This window comes from Neophocaena asiaeorientalis, unplaced genomic scaffold, assembly GCF_003031525.2.
Source record: "Neophocaena asiaeorientalis asiaeorientalis breed wild unplaced genomic scaffold, Neophocaena_asiaeorientalis_V1.1 scaffold218, whole genome shotgun sequence".
In the NCBI taxonomy this organism is placed as follows: Eukaryota; Metazoa; Chordata; class Mammalia; order Artiodactyla; family Phocoenidae; genus Neophocaena; species Neophocaena asiaeorientalis.
The window spans coordinates 6038743-6053198 of record NW_020172818.1 but is presented as its reverse complement, the minus strand read 5'-3'; the positions used below and the strand labels follow the sequence as shown (position 1 = coordinate 6053198).

At 38.8% G+C, this 14456-nt stretch overlaps 1 protein-coding gene across 1 annotated transcript in view; it reads left to right on the top strand.

Annotated features, from left to right (window-relative positions):
• Positions 1-14456, top strand: part of CC2D2A (coiled-coil and C2 domain containing 2A) — a 129281-nt gene that overhangs the window by 77967 nt on the left and 36858 nt on the right. Inside the window, exons 17-20 of the mRNA XM_024741837.1 lie at positions 5065-5221; positions 7382-7529; positions 10926-11064; positions 13220-13423. Of these exons, the coding sequence (XP_024597605.1) occupies positions 5065-5221; positions 7382-7529; positions 10926-11064; positions 13220-13423 (648 nt within the window). The remainder of the gene's footprint in view (positions 1-5064; positions 5222-7381; positions 7530-10925; positions 11065-13219; positions 13424-14456) is intronic.

The window sequence follows — 14456 nt, the reverse complement described above, 5'->3', positions numbered from 1 at the left end:
GGTTTTGGGAATTTTTTTTTTTTTTTTTTTTTTTTTTTTTTTTGGCTTTGTGGGATGGTATCCATTTTTCCTTAATTAAAAAAAAAAAAGTTGATTATTACCTTCTGAGACAGTAGTCCCAATCAGCAAACCCTCCATTTCCCCAGAGTCTGTAGTTGCCTCTGTCCTACAGACTCAGCACCAAGATTCTCCAATTCATTTCCTCTCTGACACTAGACAGGAATGTGTTTCTGGAGACGGGGAAACAGACCCTTCCACTGACATCTACCAGAAATGCCCTTTATGTAGTAACTGCATGTTTTATTGGGCATCATTAACCGTGGTGACCAGCACAGCACACCCACAAGGAATTAAAAATCAAAACAGAAGCTCAGAGGCATCTCTTAAGGTCGTTCCACAATATAATACTTGATAAACGATTAAAGTCTAGCAGGGATGTTTTTGCAAAGCCACTGGAGTCAGATAATATAGAAATTTTGTCCTGTGCAGCTGAGTAAACAAACACTGAATTCTATTATGGAAGGGGATATAAGGAATCTGAAAAATATTTGGATTTGTTTTTATTTTTAGATGTGTTTCACACCCTGATTTAGTTGCCCTGGGTGTTGGGCTGTTTGGGAATTCATTAGTCATAGGAGTGGTTAAGAGAAACACAAAGTCAGGCAAGATTTAACTAAATACTAAATACTGCATTTATGTCATCTTGTGAAGCATTTTACCAGCATAAATGGTATTTTCTGACTGTTGGTATGGTTTCTATTGCCTTAACTTGAAGGGTTTTATTAGCTCCTGATTTTTTTTAAGCATTTAAGGCTTAATGTAGTTTGTTTTTCACCTCCTTGCCTTTGGGTTCCTAGAAATATAGATGATTTAATTATAAATATGGAATATGCCATAAAATTCCTATAAGGCCTCAGAAACTTAATGTCTTCCTTGAAAAAAAATAGTGTGTCTTGAAAAGACATTCTTACAAGTTAAAATTTAAGTTAAATAAAAGAAATTCTTTTGTCATAAAGCTGAATAAAATCAATTGGCCAACAAGATTTAATGAGATATTTGGGAAATGTAATCATGTTTATGAAAGACCTTTGTAAACTTCAAAGTATTATAAAAATGCACATGCTTGTTGTCAACTGTATGCCCAAACAAGGAAGGAAGAAACATTTATTGAACTCATACAGAGGGAAAGAGGCTTTTCATCCATCTCAGCTAAACTGCACCACTGCCTTCCTGCTGAGCTTTGGGTAACATCCTCATTTTACAATGAGAGCAAAAGTGAGGGGAATGTCATGCCCAAGGTCACACAGCACAGCTAGTAAGTTGCAGTGTCAGGATTCAGTCCCAGACCCGTTGAACCACAAGGCTGCCCTGTCCTGTCCACCACACTGCCCTCCGCAGGCTGTGGGAGGAGCTGACAGTCATGTGGGGAGTAAAACAAGTCAGGTAAAAAAAATCTGAGAGCCATACTACACCCAAGTCTACCAGCTGTTGAGAGAAGAAAACAATTCCATTCCACGGATTTATCATCTAACAACTTACTTCTATTAACTGTTCTATGTTTAACCCTTTGAGGAACTGCCAGATTGCTTTCCAAAGTGGCTGCATTATTTTACATTCCCACCAGCAGTGTGTGAGCTTCCATTTTCTCCACATCCTTGCCACACTTGTTTTCATTTGCCTTTTTGATTGCAGCCCTCCTTGTAGGTGTGAAATAGTATCTCAGTGTGGTTTTGCTTTGCATTTCCTTGACGGATAATGATGTTGATCGTTCATACAAGCATTATTCATAATAGTCAAAAAGTGGAAACAACCCAAATACCCATCAAGTAAAATGTGACATAGCCATACAATGGAATATTATTTGGCAATAACAAAAGAAAAAAATACTGATACATGGTACAACATGGCTGATTCTTTAAAGCATTAAGAATGAAAGCTAAGTGAAAGAAGTCAGGTACAAAGAATCACAAGGTGTATGAGTCCATTTACTTAAAATGTCCAGAATAGGCAGATCTATAGAGACAGAGTATATCTGTGGTTGCCAGGGCTGTCAGGAAGGGGAGGTAAAAAGGGAAATAACTGCTAGCGGGTCTGAGAGTTTTTTCAGTGTGACGAAATGTTCTAAAATGGATTGTAGTGTTATTTTTCTGGATTTTGTGAGTTTATAGCATTTGCCAGCTTTTTAACATTTATACTTCGTTGTGATTTGTTCTCATTCTAAATAGTCTCTTCTGTAAAAATAAGTAAATAAATTTTGTCCAAAAAAATCAGAAAAAAAAAAAAAAACCGGGAGTTAACCTGCTCCCATCTAAATATATTAATTCACAGATGGTAGGTACTGAGCAGTCAAAGGGAAATCAAACAAGATCCCTACTTTCAGGAATCTCACCATCCAGTAAGACAAATGATGCATAAACAACGAATTTCAATAGAGGGAATAAGCATTCCCACAGGGAAATCATAGGGAAAGGTGGTGGCACCTAAGTAGGTATGGGTGGGCATGTGGCAGGTCTCACTCAGTGTCCAGTACAGCAGGGGCACCTTCCAGGGAGGTAAAGCCCCTGCGCGAAGTGGACAGTGCACCCTCGCCTTGCTGAGAGACCAAGCAAGCCCCTTGAGGGTCTGAGAGGAAGTCAGAGACAGGAAGAGTTCGGTGGTCTTTTGATCACGATGGCCCATGCTAAGGTGATCCTTTAACCTTTGATTGTAGCCATTGTTTTTATAGCACTTCCATGTTTTGTGGTTCTTTCATTCAGATTTTAAATTATCTTTCAGTCATTATTTCTCACCAATCTATCTAAAGTAATTATACATTATGGATCATGGTTATGGCTTTAAAAGGTTTCTTAATTGTTTAATCACCTTTCTGATTTTCCTTGACCAATGAGGAAGATGTAAGAAAAAGTGTACGAGTTTTGAAGTGAAACAGTTGTAGATTCAATTCGCAGCTTTGTGACTTAAGAGATGAGGGACTAGGGGAAGTTTCTCCCCTTTGTCGAGCCACACACATCCATAATCTAGAATTGCTGGGTCTGTTATCGTGCTTAATCTTTACCACAAACCGTCCTTCATAGGATTGTGGTTAAGTTTAAACGAGATAACAGATGGCTTCATACAAAGGAATGTCTCAGTGAATTAAAATTTGGGGGGAAGTACAAAAAATTTTAAAGAAAAACCCACCATTTTCTCAGACTGAAACTTGATGCCGGTGAGTCCATAATTGAACAGGTCAAACCAAGGTCTCCTGTGCAGTAAACAACAACCTGCTACATGTTCTTTAAGGTCTGTGATATTATAAAACTGGCAGGCTCTTATGAGAGGTCGAGGTAAGCAAAAAAAAGGGCCCTCCTTTCTCCATTGGAGTTCTGAGCCAATAAAAATATAGAGAAAAAGTGTTAAAAAATGTAAAAAGAGAGGGGGATCACCTATAAATTAATAGAGCCTTGAGGGACATACCAATCAATTGCAACGTATGGAATAAATTGTGATGTTAATTCAAAGTAATTTTTTGAGACTCTAAAGAGCATTTGAAACTTACTGATATTTGCCATTATTAAGGAATTGCTGTGATAATAGTATTGTAATTATGCCTTTTTATATCCTTCTCTTTTAGAGATACATATTGAAACATTTACAGTAAAATGATGTCTGAGTTCAAAATACTGGTGGAGAGTCAAATGGTTGAGAGTGTAGATAAAACCAGATTGGCCATAAGTTAATGGTAATTGAAGCTAGGTAGGTGATGGGTTCATGGTATATTCTTCTTCTAAGATTACATATATTTGAAATTTTCCCTAAAAGGTCTTTGTAATAAGGAAAAAAAATATCACCTATCTACTGATAAAGATGAATTTGGAGAGCGTGGCTTAAATGTGCCACTCATGGGCTTCCTGCTGAGCCCCCGAATTAGGCAGAGGTAAGCCCTGAACAATCACAGGTTTCTTGGTGCATCCAGCCTGTTAGAATACCTCACAGTGGTACTAAGTCTGGGGTTTTGAGTTCAGTTCCTATGCAGCCTCTGCTTTGTCTTTGCCCCAGTAGCCCCTCAAAGCTCAATCAGCCATCTTGCAAATGTGAGCTGGTAGATACCAGGGAGATGAAGCCAGGATAGCAGCCCAGTACAAATCCATCCTCATCCTTATCCTTGGACAAGAATTCATATCACATGCCGTGATATGAAAAGAAAACAGGAGTACTTAATTTGTAGAAATAAAAGAGTAAAATCTGCATTTTAGAGAAATGTGTACCAGCCAGAGAGGCCTCATGGGAAGAAAGAATAAAACATGGAAAGGAAACCAGCAGAGCTGTGGAATATTTTATCTTTTACCACAAAAGAAATGACCCAAGAATACAGGGGAAGCAGAGGGTCCTACTGAGACTGTATTGTGTATTCATAATCTGTGGTTGCCCTGGCAATGGGTCCTTCATCTCATGGTGATGGCATTACAGTAAGACACACCACAGTAGTTAGTATCAGAGCTACAGGTGGTCAAGTTAGCTCCATTTTGGGAGAAGGCCTGAGAAGAAGCTGGATAGGATTTCAGCAACTAACAAATAAAATGAGGTTTTGAAGGAAAGAACTTTGAGAGATTTACCAAATAACAGATTTGAATACCCTAGAGTATTTCTAGGTATGGTGCGTTTCCTATTGACTTTGAGGTTGGTGCAGATAATAAACCATCTAGTGGCATGTCCATATTGTCCCACCTTTCAACCTGATGGCGTTTCTCTCTGAAATAATCTGAACCAGGAGAAAGAGGAAGCCCATTCTCCAAACTACTGTGTATTAGTTTGACATAGAAACAATTGCAGTCGCCTGATAATTTGATTAACCTCTCTACCCCAGGAGATTAGGCCAGGCAAGAAGACAGGGTGCCAACAACGTGACCATAAATAGGGTATAACCTGGTCTCCATGGAGACCATAGCAACACAACTCAACTTTCCACTCTGAGATGGGTGCTCTTGACTAGAACAGTGACCAGCACAGGAAAATGTACTCATTATCTGGGAGTGAGCACCTTTATTTCTGTTTTTATTTGGCTGTTCCCTTCCTCAATTTCAGGTATATGAAACAGTTGGACACAGTGGTACCACCTTGCTAGCAGAAGTGTTTCTGCCTATTCCTGAAACTACTGTTGTCACCGGAAGAGCTCCCACTGAAGAAGTGGAGTTTAGCAGTAACCAGCATGTGACACTGGACCACGAGGGAGTTGGCAGTGGTATGGAAAGCCTCAATGGCTAACGGATTCATGGTCAAATTTGAACATATCTTTTTTTTACTTATCAGACAAGCAGTCAATTATAAAATTGCTATCAGAAAAATTAAAGCAATAATCATATACAATTTTTGGCAAAGTCATTTTTATATACTATGGGTGGCCAGAAAATTCATATAACTATGCAAGTGTAAAGTAGTTTTACCGTGTGAATTAAGGGCCTTTAGATTGCCTTTGACACCTTAATTCAACTTCTAGGAATCTTTCCTAAGAAAACAATTTGAAATGAAGACAAAACTTTGTGCATAAAAAAAATGTACCTCACAGTGTTATTTGTAAGGTTGAAAAGTTTGAAATAAATAATAGGGAGATTATTAAATAATATTCTCTTATCTCCTTCTACAATTCTGATTAAATATATGATGGACCGTCTCACTCTGTCCACCATGTTTTTTAACCTCTCTTTAATATACTTGACATCTTTTTTTCACTTTTATATTCTGTGCAATTTCTTTAAGTCAGTCTTCCAAATCATGAATTCACTTTTTGGCTATGTCGAGTCATTGAAACTCATCACTACGTTTCTTGTTTCAATGATTACATTCTTCACCTCTAGAAATTCTATTTAGTTTTTTACAGTCAGTTCTGACAACTTTTTGTCCTTTTCTGACACCCTCGATCATTTCTTTTATTCATTAATTCGTTCATTTATTCTTTAAAACACATTAAAATATTTTTCAATATTCTGTATCTGATCATTCCAACACCTATCTGCTTACTGGTCTGATTCTGATTGTTTCCTCACGTGCCTGGTGATTTTTTATTATGAGAGCATATCTGGAACTTTATCTTCAAGAATTCTTTGAGTCTCTAAACTGATCACCAGTCTAAAAGTCTGGAGGCTTAAGCTTTTAGTTCCAGCTCTGCTACTGACAAGCTGTGTGATCCTAGTAATCATGTAACCTCTTTGAATATCATCTTCCTCATTCATAAAATGGATCTACTAATAACACCCTTAATGTCATATAGGGTTATTTTGAAGATCAAGATGGAGTATTCAGTATGAAGGAAAGATCTTTGAAAAACACAAAGATGCTGTTATAGGGTTAACAGTGGTATTGTTTTTGTGTTAAAAATATTAACTGGAACTCCCCAAAGCATGAAGTTGCTATTTCATGCTTGAAAATCTTTACTTCCTTACTTGATTAAATGCCCTGCCCCGAGACTTTTTTTTATCACTAATGTCCAATCAGTGAGGGCCAAATCAGTGAGGCTTTACCGTCGCTACAGCAGCTAAGCAATAGCATCTGTGGAGTGGTCAGCGTTTCCCAGGCATGTCTGAGTCTTTGCAAGTGTTACTTCACTTAACATGCTGTTCCTTACTCCAGGCACACTCTGACCTTAGGGCCTTTGCCTTTGTTCCTTCTGCCAAGAAGGCTCTTTCGCAAGATACCTACATGCCTCACTTAGCTTTCTTCAGGCCTTTATTAAAAAGTGACTTCTCATGGGCCACCCCGTCTGAAAGTTCAACCCCTGCCTCCTCCAAACACACATTTTCTATACACCTTCCCTAATTTGTTTCTCTTTTGCATTTATCACTCTCTAACATACTGCCCATGTCTCTTACTTATCTTGCTTATAACCTGTCTCTCCTACTTGAATGTAAACTCCATGAGAACAGGGATTCCTATCAGTTTTGTTTCTTTACTGTTATCTTTGTGACCAGAATAGTGCCAGCATGAAGTAGGAGCTCAAAGAAGTATCTACTGAATGAATGAATAAATGAATGTCTTCACAGTAATCCATAAAAGGGGGTACTATTATGTTCTCTATTTTATACACAACAAAACCAAGGTTCAGAGAAGTTAAGTAATTTGTCCACACAGCTGTCAAGTGGCAGAACCAGAATATACATGCAGTTGGTCCCACTACAAAGTGCATCGTTTATTATAATGCCTACACTGTGCTGTCAAGAGATAGAGCCAAGTGGCCGATGGTGAGCGTCATTCCCTGAAGAAGTTCAGTGATGTTGATTTGAATTATGTGTTCCATCCCCACCACTCCCACCCACTCTGTTCCATTTGTCTACTTTCTGCTTTCTTGCTAGTACTGGGCTCCTCCCTCTTTCTAACCAACATCCTATTTAATCTGCTGTTTCCCCAGGAGTACCCTTCTCATTTGAAGCTGATGGTAGTAATCAACTGATTCTAATGACCTCGGGGAAAGTGTCCAACAGTGTGGCATGGGCCATTGGAGAAAATGGGATTCCTTTAATTCCTCCATTGTCACAGCAGAATATTGGATTTAGAAGGTAATGTATGGCTAGAATAAGCTGATAAGCAATGTCAGCATTGGCATGAACAATATCCAGTGGGAAAAATCTTGCAATATCCCATTCTTTCCTTTTATTGTTATGTGCCAGTATTTTCAGTTTTTTTTTATTAGTAAAGCACTTTACCTTATTTAATCTTCACCAATTAACTGTGAAGTATTCTTTCCCGATTTCACAAATGGGGAAAGTGCATAGCACATAGCTGTATATATCAATATTTGGCCCTCAGTAAATGTTCATTGTAAATGATGATTGGTGTAGAACCTTCTGATTATATGAAAGTCCCTATTCTCAGCCCCCTTCCTTGATTGCTAGCCCTAGGTTTCTACTCAGAACAGCAGAAAGGGACTCTGGGCCTCACTAGTTCACTCCAGATGGACGGGCCCTCTCTCCTTGTGGTTGATGCCTGTCCAGGCAGCCTGGACTGTGTCTTGCTTCTGTCCTTCCCCAATAGATGTGTCTTGAGTGGATCATCTTAGAAATGATGTCTCAATTGCCTCCATAAAATAAAAGGACTTATCTTGATCACCAAGAAGACACTTCCCAAGTCAAAGACTGTCATTTTCAATGTGTGGAAAAACAGACTGGGGCTGGTTTTGTTCCCTTTACACCCTCTCCATCCAGTGCAAATGCTTGTATCCATGCGATAAAAACAACAAGGCCTTTCTCAGCCAGGACCCTGCAGCATTTCCACTGGAGGCTCGTTTATGTCTTTGAATATAAGCCTTTTGCATTTGTCTCATTGAGTTTTATGCTGGAGAAATTTCCTGGGGGTGAAAGCTCCAGCTCCTCAGGAGAGGAGGTAAAACACTGTGAGTGATGAGAGATGCAGCCCTGTTGATAAAGCCCCAACTCATAGAGGGAAACTACCTCAACATAATAAAGGCCACATACAACAAACGCAGAGCAAACATCATTCTTTTATATATAAACAGCTCATGCAGCTCAATATTAAAGAAACAAACAACCCAATCCAAAAATGGGCAGAAGACCTAAATAGACATTTCTCCAAAGAAGACATACAGATGGCCAGGAAGCACATGAAAAGCTGCTCAACATCACTAATTATTAGAGGAATGCAAATCAAAACTACAATGAGGTATCACCTCACACCAGTTAGAATGGGCATCATCGGAAAATCTACAGGCAACAAATGCTGGAGAGGGTGTGGAGAAAAGGGAACCCTCTTGCACCGTTGGTGGGAATGTAAATTGATACAGCCGCTATGGAGAACAGTGTGGAGGTTCCTTAAAAAACTAAAAATAGAACTACCATATGACCCAGCAATCCCACTACTGGGCATATACCCCCAGAGAAAACCATAATTCAAAAAGACACATGCAACCCAATGTTCACTGCAGCACTATTTACAATAGCCAGGACATGGAAGCAACCTAAATGCCCATCAACAGACGAATGAATAAAGAAGATGTGGTACATAGATACAATGGAATATTACTCAGCCATTAAAAGGAACAAAATTGGGTCATTTGTAGAGACGTGGATGGATCTAGAGACTGTCATACAGAGTGAAGTAAGTCAGAAAGAGAAAAACAAATATCGTACATTATCGCATATATGTGGAACCTAGAAAAATGGCACAGATGACCGGGCAGGGCAGGAAAAGAGACACAGATGTAGAGAACAAACGTATGGACACCAACGGGGGAAAGCGGCAGGGGGTGGGGATGGTGGTGTGATGAATTGGGAGATTGGGATTGACATGTTTACACTGATGTGTACAAAATGGATGACTAATAAGGACCTGCTGTATAAAAAAATAAATAAAATTAAATTCAAAAAAAAATAAAATAAAATAAAGCCCCAACTCAACCAAGGTGACCACACTGGCCCCCTTGGAACTCAGTCATGTCCAAAGTTGGTTCTTAAGTTGGTTGCATAAGTGTTTTTTTTTTCTCTTTTATTTTAGGTACAAGTGGTCCCCAGTTATCTGGGAGATGAGGCCTTCTGGGCATCCTGCACCAGATGCAGAGGCACCTGTCACTAGTCTGGATCAGGGACTGAGGACACTTTAACGCACTGGGCAGAGTTGTAGGAATGCAGGGTCACAGTTGCATTCCTTCTATTTATACTTCTTTTCTCCCCCAGTTTTACTGAGATATAACTGACATATAGCACTGTATAAGTTTAAGATGTATAACATAATGATTCGGCATTTGTACATACTGCAAAATGACTATCACAATAAGTTTAGGTAACACATCCATCACCACACATAGTTATAATTTTTTCCTTGTGATGAGCAATTTTAAGATCTGCTATCTTAGCAATTTCCAAGTATACAATAGAGTATTATTAACTATGGTTACCATGCTGTACATTAGATTTCCAGAACTTATTCATCTTATAACTGGAAGTTTGTACTCTGGAGTCCCTTCATCCATTTTTCCGTCCCCCTCACCTCTGGCTCCACCAATCTATTCTCTGTTTTTATGAATTTGTGTTTTTTAGATTCCACATAGAACTGAGATCATCTCACTTAGTATAATGCCCTCAAGGTCCATCCAGTTGTTTCAAATGACAGGATTTCCTTCTTTTACGGCTGAATAATATTCTATATATGATATATATATTATACATATGTATCATATTTTATTTATCCATTCATCCATTGATGGACACTTAGGTTGTTTCCATGTCTTAGTTATTGTAAATAATGCTGCAGTAAACATGGGAGTGCAGATATCTCTTCGGGATACTGATTTTGTTTACTTTGGATATATCCCCAGTTGTGGGATTGCTGGATTATATGGTTGTTCTACTTTTGATTTCTTGAGGAGCCTCCATACTGTTTTTCATAGTGGCTGCACCAATTTCCATTCCCACCAATAGTGCACAAGGGACTACCTTTTTTTTCATATCCTTGCCAACACTTGTTTTCACTTGTCTTTTTGATTATAGCCATTCTGACAGGTGTGATGTGATATTTCATTATAGTTTTGATTTGCATTTCTCTGATGATTAGCGATGTTGAGCATCTTTTCATGTGTCTGTTGGCCACTTGTACGTCTTCTTTGGAAAAATGTCAGTTCAGATCCTTTGCCCATTTTAATTAGATTATTTGTTTTCTTGCTACTGAGTTGTGTGAGTTCCTTATATTTTTTGGATATTAACCCCTTATTAGATGTGTGCTTGAAAATACTTTCTCCCACCATTCAGACTTCTTTATTATGCTTATAACATATTTAATAGTAACCATCAAGTAAAGAAAAATGTCAAAAGTCCTTCCTTATGATCAGATTTTCTCTCATAGGGAATAGCCTCCTTAAGCGGTGCTGTCCCTGGGATTTTGTGGTCCTAATGCAAACTGCTCTGTGATAAAGTCGGTCTCATGGAATCAACTTTCATTTTCAGTGCTTTGAAGAGAGCAGATGCCATCTCATCTATCGGCACATCAGGACTGACAGACATGAAAAAGTTGGCCAAGTGGGCAGCAGAGTCCAAGCTTGACCCCAATGACCCCAGCAATGCCCCTTTGATGCAGCTCATCTCGGTAATGTGGCAGGAGATCTGGACACGCACCACTTCTCCACTTGGTGTGATTAATAACAGAAATGGCTGGGCCTTGACACACATTTTCTTTCCCATATGTTCTCCTGTGCAATAGTGTTTAAGAGCATGAAGCCTGGGTTGAATGACAGGTTTAAATTTTAGCTCTGTACCTACTGGCTGTGTGATGAAGGCAAGCACTCATGCCCCTAAGCCCTGTGATGCCCTCACAGTGTTGTCAGGAGGAAATGAGCTGCTGTGGATCAACATCTAGCTGGGCACACGGTCAGTGTACGGTCAACATCAGCTGCTGCTGTTGTTGTTACTCTTACCTCTAACCTCTGTGAAACCCCTAAAGAAAGGTTTCAATTTGCCCCTTCTGTGGAGAGACACTGAACCCAGACACTCAGGGTTCCTTGCTCCACATCCCACAGATGGTAAGACACGGCTCCAAGTTGATGTGATTTCAGGTCCTGTGCTCTTTCCATCATACTTTGAAGGGCTGATGGGGCATTTTCAGAAATGGTGGTTTTGTTTGTTTTCTTGTTGTATGATTAATTAGATTACCTTTTAGGTTTCATTGAAGTGTTTTTTATATAAATTGCTTGTATCTATCATAACATTCAAAATTCTTTCTTCAATGAAGTTGTAAATAAAATGGTACATTAGTCAGTAAATGATTTCTCTTGGTAACAAATACAATTGCTTTTACTCCCAAGTTCATAATTCCCACAAAACCTAATAAACAAGTAGATGATCCAGAAAGTGGCCATAGCAACACATTCCGTGATCACGTTTCCTAGTTCGAGTCCATCAGTAGGGTAACTATAACCAGGATGAAAACTTTCACTTCTCTCCTAGTGATTCTAAGATAAGTCCCAAAGCAAGCTTTGGTTTATTCTGACTTTTATCTTCATAAAATCTCCTTCCAACATGATACTTAGTGCATGTTGATACTTAGAGAACTATTAGAAAGAATAAATTATCTTATTTAACCAAAACATTTCTTGCATAATTGGTGAATGAGTGAAGTCCCAATATATGTCTTCATTGTTTCATTTTTGTTTTATTAATTAAAATGAAAATATCCACCTTAAAAAAAAAAAGAATAGGCCATGTTACCTGAAGTGTAGCCTATTTCATATAAAGCTTTCAAATTATTGATATGTTTCAATGACTAGCTTTAAATTGACAATAATATAGTGCATATGTCTCCTTCATTTTTTTTTTTTTTCTTTTTAACTATTTGCTTCCCATAGAAGGACAAAACACAGAGTTTGCCTTCCTGACTGGCCTCTTTTTTATGAACCAGGATTTTCACAGCAGTATCACCTTTCCCATCGCAAAGCTCCATCAGATCTCTGCTCCCTGAAGAGAAGCAGAGATCTGCCCAGGAGGAGGTTGCAGCTGGCAAAGCACCCAGCAGAGGAACAAGCAGACACCTGGGCAGAGTGCAGCCCACACCTGCTAGTTTCTCAGTGGTGCTGAAGCCACACTTTCTGTACCAGGGTACAGGGGCATCGGAGGCTGGTGCTTGGGTCCATCTCTGGTTCACTTTTCTCAGTGACCAAGGCCATGAGGTGCTGTGCAGGGACAGGAGAGCATGGCTGTGGAGCCAAGTGAAGCTGATCAGCCAACTCTAGGGCCTTTATCTACATTTGTGCATAAATAAAGTCCAAAAGTTATATTTTAAAAATATTTTAAAATATATTTAAAATGTTAAAGTGTAAAATACTTTAAAAATACATTTAAAATACATACACTTTATGTACATTATGTATATGAATAATGTTATTTGCAGTAGGCACTTGGTAATACACTGATATAAATCTCATATTTTTCAGTCTGTATATTTTCATGACAACTGTTAGAGGAGCGTGCGTACCAAAAATGAACTTTTTTAACTTTTATTTCTCTGGAAAAATGATTCATGATACTTTTTATAGCTACTAAATGAATATTAGTAGCTATAAAAGGCAGAGTAGCATCTGCCTCATTACCATTATATTTTAGTGTATTTTCTCTTTAAATGAAATGATGGATGTTTCAAGTCTCTCTGCCTAAAACCGTTAAAACGTCATTCCCAAAAGCTCAGTGCCAAGTTTCTTTGGATGAAATCTGCCTGTTATCTAGAGTTTTGTTTTTCTTGGTTTTTATAGGTTGCTACCAGTGGTGAATCCTACATCCCTGATTTCTTCCGACTGGAACAGCTACAACAGGAATTTAACTTTGTTTCAGATGAGGAATTAAACAGATCCAAACGATTCAGGCTTCTTGGTCTTAGAAGCCAAGGGGTGCCAGAATTCCGAAATTATAAACAAATTCCAATGTATGACCGAGAAATTAAGGAAAAGGTATTCCAGGTGAGAAATTGGCTTATTTTATTATTAATAAAATATCTGCTGTGCCATTTGGTATACTATTATGTATGTATTTTGTTGTTGTTGCTATGTTCTCAGTAGCAATATTAGTTCCTCTTTTGTAGTACTTTACATAACCTTCCCATTATTTTTGTTGAATCCAATGTTTAAATAATATCTTTGTCTCAGTATAATGACATCTAAACTAGGAAAACTTAGAGGTGTAGGGTTGAAGAGTCTCTTTAAGTGTTAATGTGGTAAAGGATTGTGCCTTAGTCAGGAATTCAATGCCATTTTAATCCAGTAGGTATTTACTAAGCACAAAGCACGGTGGTAAGCACTGCAGGGAAAATAGGTGGGTAGGATTTGAGCAGCCTTGGCGCGGGGGGCCAGGAAGGAAGTGGGGAACAGTTCTGGGCACCCTAGACAGGCAGCAGGATGCACAAAGGCTTGGCAGAGGAGAGAACATGGCGGGAATGGGAGCAGGGAGCCTTTGAGGAGTTATAGGTAATAGGCTTGTGTATATGGGGCAAGCCAGTGAAAGCCAGACAAGTGTGTGTTTGATGAGGTAAAGGGAGAGCCATTAGAAGTTAATACCAGGACTGTAAGATTTTTCATGCTGAAATTATTCTGGGAGAATATTTTTGGTTATTTGGTTCTTTATATTAGTTTGGACTTGTGATTATGTGATAAAAACCCAATTTGAACTAGCTTATGAACGAAGGGGAGTTTATTAGATAACGAAATCACAAAATAGAGTTAAACATCTAAAACATGTGAATGACAGGAGTTCATCTGCGTCTCAAAGACACCCAACTATTGCCAGGCCCCTTCACCATCCTGTCTGGGCTTTCCTTGGTATGGTGACTTCATTTTCCCCCACTGTAGACAGATTTCTCTATTTCATCACTTGGTCACCAATATCATCCAAGTTCACATCTAGTAGCCTCAGCCAGGAGGGAGAGGTGTGTCCTCTTGTCCCAAGTTTAAAAATCTTGGGGACAACTTTTGAGCCACCCAGCCTGGGTTAGGGGCC